This window comes from Chaetura pelagica, unplaced genomic scaffold, assembly GCF_000747805.2.
Source record: "Chaetura pelagica isolate M959 unplaced genomic scaffold, ChaPel_1.0 scaffold53, whole genome shotgun sequence".
Classification (NCBI taxonomy): domain Eukaryota; kingdom Metazoa; phylum Chordata; class Aves; order Apodiformes; family Apodidae; genus Chaetura; species Chaetura pelagica.
In genome coordinates, this window is record NW_009952880.1 from 4009993 (window position 1) to 4015992 (window position 6000).

The window sequence follows — 6000 nt, forward strand, 5'->3', positions numbered from 1 at the left end:
TTATCCTTTTCCTTTTTTCTCCATTATTTTGATGGTATAATCCATCCAAGCTGGACACAGTCACTTACAGGTATTCTGACCTTTCTCCTAATAAGACAGCTTAACCAATTAATTGCCATGGAAATGTCTTGCTCTAAAGTCCTAGTCCTCATGAGAAAGAGAACATTGCTACTAAAGTGTTTGCTTCCATAAAAACTACCAAAAAGAATACTCTAGACTTCCAAGACATGCAAGAAGAGCTGTACATGGATGTGACATCAAAAATGCCAAACTGAAAAAATCTAAGTGGAGACGTAAATACTCAGATTGCTGTTATGAAAGAGAAATGGCCTCCAGTGACAATTAACAGGTGGGCTGAGTGGCGAATATACACCAACTGGCTGGGTGTGGGGACTTAAACGATCAGAAAAAAAACAACAAACAGCACTAAAGTATTTTCAATGAAACTTTCATGTAAGCTACCTATTGTATGTACAGCTACATTGCTCAAGCATTCACATACTGTTAAAGAACATTGTTTATTTTACCATGATCACCAACAAAGATGACATTGACACATCGATGTAGTTTCAGCTGTTTCAGTCCATCCATTAGTTGTCCTACTGTCTTGTCAATCTCTCTCAGGGGATTCACCATCATCTGCATAAATATGCAGAAAGAAAAAAAAAAATTAACTCTGTCATTGCAATGTTCTCTCTCCTTCTACAAATGGAGGTCCTTTGGCAAAACTCCAACAGGATAACCATCCAGGTCAAGAGGCAAAGCCTTGGCTGAGCTGTTACACCTACAATTAACACACCATTTCCCTTCCTATATCCACATTTCATCATCAGAAAGCCTGTTGAGATGCTGACATAAGGCAGCAGATGATCTTTATGGCTGATCCTAAGCCTCCCATGGACACATGGGCATTTGGTAAAACAAAGTATAGATACTAGAAAAACACATGTGAGTTTGGGGTTCAGTTTGTTTCTTACACATAAACAGAAGTACTTTAAAAAGGCTATTTTATGTGAATGGCTTAGTCATGAACATTAAAAATGAAGCTTTGGACTTGGTATTCACACCAAGTCTCTTAATGAAATTAATTTCAAAGTAGATCTGATACTAGAATGACAACATGCAGGTGACTTGAGTAGCACACAGGGCTCAGAGGGAGCGTTCTTCAGCTTCAAAGCCAAGAGTTTCCAACATCTCAAATGACATCTCAAATTTTGGAAAAATTGTCAGCAACCCCCAAAGACATGGATACAATACTGTTATTTCTTCATTTAAGTTTCCTTTTCTTTAAGAAACAAAGCAGAAATCACCAAGACATGGTCACACGACTGCGTATTTGGCTATAAGAAAATGAACATTTTTTACCAGATGACACAGAGAAGAGAAACATTTTAAAGTAAGATTTTAGGCAGAGGACTCAGATCTTGTTTTGATTTTGAGAACATTTCTTGTCACTATATGCCAGCTTCCTCCTTGTTTGTCTGTTTGATTTGGCTGGTTCAAGTATCCACAACAAAATATCCTCCCAGCAACAAACAGAATGCTAACAAATTTTGGATGAGAAAAACCCCTACATTTTGGCAGAATTTTCTGAGAAGAAAAAATAAACACCATGTTAGTGTGACCCAGAAAGAGACGGTTCAGAAATTCTCCCTCTGCCAGAGCCATTAAGAGATGAATGTGAAACAAGAGCGATTGGCTATAAGACAGGAAATGTCATCTCCCAAGTGGCACTTTAAATACACAGGGAAGCAGCTAAGGAGAGATGGAATCACTGTGGGGAACAGGAATAACGCTTCCTGCAACATATGGAAGAGGTTTAGGCAAAGGATGAAATTTAGAAATATTTTAATTCCAGGAATCCTAACTAGGCAGCTTAGTTAAAACTTTGAAATATTTTGAGTTTAGAAAAAAAGGGGGAAATGGCTACAAGAAAATTGGCTGTTTCAGCCTTTTTCTACTCTCAAATACAAAGAATGTCTTTAACAAACTGGAATTCCACTTTTATGAAATTCTTTTTGTACAATATCAATCATATATGGAAATACAACTTCTATGCAGAATCCAAAGCTTATTCAAAGAAGCTGGAAATCCAGATGGATTTCCCATTAGTGTTTACTTTTTTTCAGCAGGGTTGAGGCTTCTTAAAAAAAAAAATTAAAAAGGGGGGGTGGGGGTGGAGGGGTGGCAACAACACTCCCAGAGATTTCAAGGATTCAAGTGATGGTGATTTTGCTTAGCTAGCCTCATTACCAATTTCATCTGTACATCTGCAGAGACATTTCTGAAACTGTAAGAAAATCAATATAAAGGAAGAATCCTGGCTTTAAATGAAAAAAAAATTCACACAGGAAAAAACCCACAACAACAACAACAAAACCCTTCAACTTTGCAGTTTTCAGTACCGGACTGTGTTCAAAGCTGCTTTTAGAAAGGCCCTCACCAGTAATTCTTCGTCTCATTGCATATTCTCTCTTCAATTTTTAAATTTGGCTTTCTTTGTCATTTTGCACAATGCTCAAGTTTTTCCCCAAATGGTCTCTGCAGCCTAAGGCTGGCTGTAGGTGGCATTTTCAGGCAAGGTTTTTATGTGTGGACATACTGCTCTTGCAGATTGCGTTCCTTCCCAGATGCAACTTCCCAAGAGTTATTGGTAAACCAATAAAGCTCTTGCATATACCTTTCTTCACCTAATATGCTGATATCAAGACTGCATGGAAGACTGTACAGAAATTTTATCTTTCAAGGTATATGGATGTCTAAGATGGTGGAGCAATCAAGGCTTGATACTGCTGTGAAAGATCTGGGTATAGGAAATGAGACATACAGACCACAATTGGATTCTCTCCTGAATTTTACGTTAGAAGGAAGAAAGAATTCCATTGTATCCCATGTTTTTTAATTATTAGAAATAAAATTGGTTTTATCCTGGCTCAAATCAGGACAGTTGGTAGGATCCAGCCTGTACTATATTCCATTGCTCTCGAACCGAAAGATTAACTTGCAGATATGATGGGAGCTGTCATTAAGATGGGGGTTTTTTCTGAAACAATAGCGATAAATTTTACTAGTTGACTTATCAGGAATAACTCTTTAAGGATAAGTTTGGATGATCTTTTCATCCAGATAAAGAAAGGGGAAAAAAGTCATATATGCTCACATCAGTACTAACAATAAAGGCTGTCTACTATACCTCATGCCAGGTGGCATAACCTGGAATGGCAAATTAATAATAGTAATATAATCCATAGCAGTTATTCAGTCTCCTCTTGGATTAATCTGCATTAAAAGTTCTCTGGAAAATTCTGGTTTTCTTATCTCTGATCATTTTGTGTGTGTCCCTGCCTGCCATGTATTTTCATTTAAAGAATCGGTCTCAAAATCAACTGTTGTAAGTTGAATCATGCAGAAAATTAAAAAGCAGCCCTACTTAAAAGATATTAAGAGGATTGTTTATAGCCTCTTGTAAGATACAATGGAGTGCACGGCTTTTGTTTAAAGCCTGAAGGAGAAATATTTATATTATTTGAAGAGCTTTTTTATAGTTTAATTCCTGAAATGAAAATAATCTTGAAGTGGTCTATAACCTCTCCTGGTGTGTGTTAGTGCCAGGTGGAGAGAGAAAGTACACTAAGGAATATCCTTTCCTTCCACTTCCACCTTGTCCTTATAAAGCAATTTCTATTTGATCTTTTCCTTGTGAAAAGAGACTTCTGAGCGACTTCTTTGCAAATGGAGCATTCAGAAATACATAATCATGAATCTTCCACTCTCCAAAATCACTAACTGGCTTTTAAAAAATTTTAAACAACTTTTCTAAGTTCACTCCCTTCTAGATTTTATGAGTCACACTTTCAAGACTTTTCTACAACCATGATGACTAGGCACAGAATCTCAAAAAAACAGCAGGCTCCCAAGAGATAGGGAGTTAAGAAGGTTACAATATATTGCAGAATTTGTAATAGCTCAGAAGGGTTAGCAACACTGGTAAAGTCTTCCCAGAGATTTATTTGACATTGCCTCCAGCTGATGGCTGGATTTAAAAACACAGAGCGATTATAAAGGTGACTTGCCCTAATACAAACAGTCTGAAACAAGAAAAACATAGCTCCCAGAAGACTTGGTCCAGTTTGGCTGCTTCCTTTTGGGTCTTTCAGGACACTTATAGAAGTTTTGTCTGCAAAATCCCAAGCTGAAGCATGGAGTGAACTCCCAAGTTGAAAAAAAATAAAGCTAGAGTAGTGCCTAAAAAGTGGCACTTCCATCATAAATTTTGGAACATATGCAAACTTACTTTCTTCCGACGAGCTTCCGCAGCATATTGATCCACTCTATGTACTTTTCTTCTTTTCTTTGGAGCTGCAACTGGTCTTTCCTGTCTCCTCTTAGGAGGAAGCTTTCTCTTAGGTCTCATAGGCGGAGTAAGAGGGGAGCCATAACTACTCTCCTGTACTGGCGGGGAGAGATGTCTCAGAAAAAAAAAGCCTGTCTTGACTCACATCAGATAGTAAAGCTACCTGTGCCAGCTAATTCTGAAACATAAATACTGTGGCCTTTTGAAAAATTTAGGCTTTTGGACAATTTAGGATCTGTCTTTCTTTAAGGAAAAATCCACCAAATTTTACTGGAAGCAGAATAGCAGTTACAAGAGGGGGCAGCATGAAAGCAAATGCATTTGGTGTTTCAGAAGATAGATGGGGCTTCTGGTTTTGAAAATATATAGTTATTTGGGCTTTTTAATTAATCCATTAATATTATCAAAATTTAAGTGAACTTACTTTAAGTAAAATTAATTGCATCCAATTTAATGAGTGTCTGGGGTATGCTGCAGGTGGAAACACATCATCTCACTTGGACTATGGTTCAGGTAGGAGTAGTAGAGCCTGTACAGTTCAAATGGTTTTCTACAAGGTTTCCAACGTACTATTTTTGGCTGAGAATCAGTGAAAGCTGGTACCCTCACCAGGATCACTAGCACGTGCCACCATCATGTGTCAGGCCGCACACCCCACTGAAATCACCAGAACCCCATGAGCTGCTACTTGGGGACTGCAGGATTAAGCTATGAAGGTGAGACTCAGCATGGAGCTTCTATCCTTCAAGTCAGCTAGGCAGGGCATAATAGTGGCAATGCATCAGAAAGCTGCACTGCCACCTGCCTTATTACCAGCTTTATGGGCAACTTGAAAATTTAATTGCCCAGCTCTTTCAGTGTGGCATTTTACTGCATAATGTTATCCTTCATCAATGCATAAGTACCAGGGATAGACTTACAGAAGGGAAAAAGATGTTAAAACATAACTGAAAAAAAGCTACTATCCCATTAATCAACTTGCCCATAATTTTAAGTTGTACCACTCCCTGACATTAGCACAAGTTGCAGGGTCTTGGCACTGCTTGGGATTACATGTGAAGCAGTGACAGATTTTGCCTACTGGGAGACAGTAACTAAAACCACTGTGTACAACGGAGCGTGCCGGGTGGACTGAGAACAGTTGGAGATTTATGGAGATATTTGATTTCTATGTACTTAGGCAGCTTCTTGCAGTTGTTCCATTACAGAGCTATGTAAACAGGGAAGGGGAGGAAGGGGATGTTACCATCTGCCATGCTGTTTCATTGCTTCCAAGGCAAGCAGCTGGAAAGGAGATTCTAGTCCAGTCTCATTCGTCTCTCTCCAGAAAGGCATTTTAATAAAGCAGCACCAGAGTTTTCTGTTTTTAAAACGCTTCAAGCTTTGTGCAGTCCTGATGAGACGAGCAGCAAGGAAGGGAAGGATTCTCATTTTACTGTCTCTGAATTGGCTCAGACAGAGCTCCACAATGCCAGGAACACGCGAGCGCAGGAGACCCAGGTCTGAACACTGAAAATGGCCGTCTCAAGACAGCATGTTAGATGAGCAGCAGAAACGGCTTAGCAATGCCACACTTGGATGTGTTTTAGAGCTCTTATGGTAGTATATTTCTAAAATATTTTATATTAAAAAAAAAAAAAAGTTAG

The 6000-nt window shown here is 38.6% G+C and overlaps 1 protein-coding gene across 2 annotated transcripts in view; it reads right to left on the bottom strand.

The window, feature by feature from the left end:
• Positions 1–6000, bottom strand: part of ENPP2 (ectonucleotide pyrophosphatase/phosphodiesterase 2) — a 60603-nt gene that overhangs the window by 23095 nt on the left and 31508 nt on the right. The window contains exons 12-13 of one of the 2 annotated variants that reach the window (XM_009995361.1): positions 4295–4447; positions 528–639 (exon numbers count right to left, since the gene is read on the bottom strand). In XM_009995361.1, coding sequence (XP_009993663.1) covers positions 528–639; positions 4295–4447 — 265 coding nt within the window. The remainder of the gene's footprint in view (positions 1–527; positions 640–4294; positions 4448–6000) is intronic. The other variant, XM_009995362.1, reaches the window with a different exon arrangement.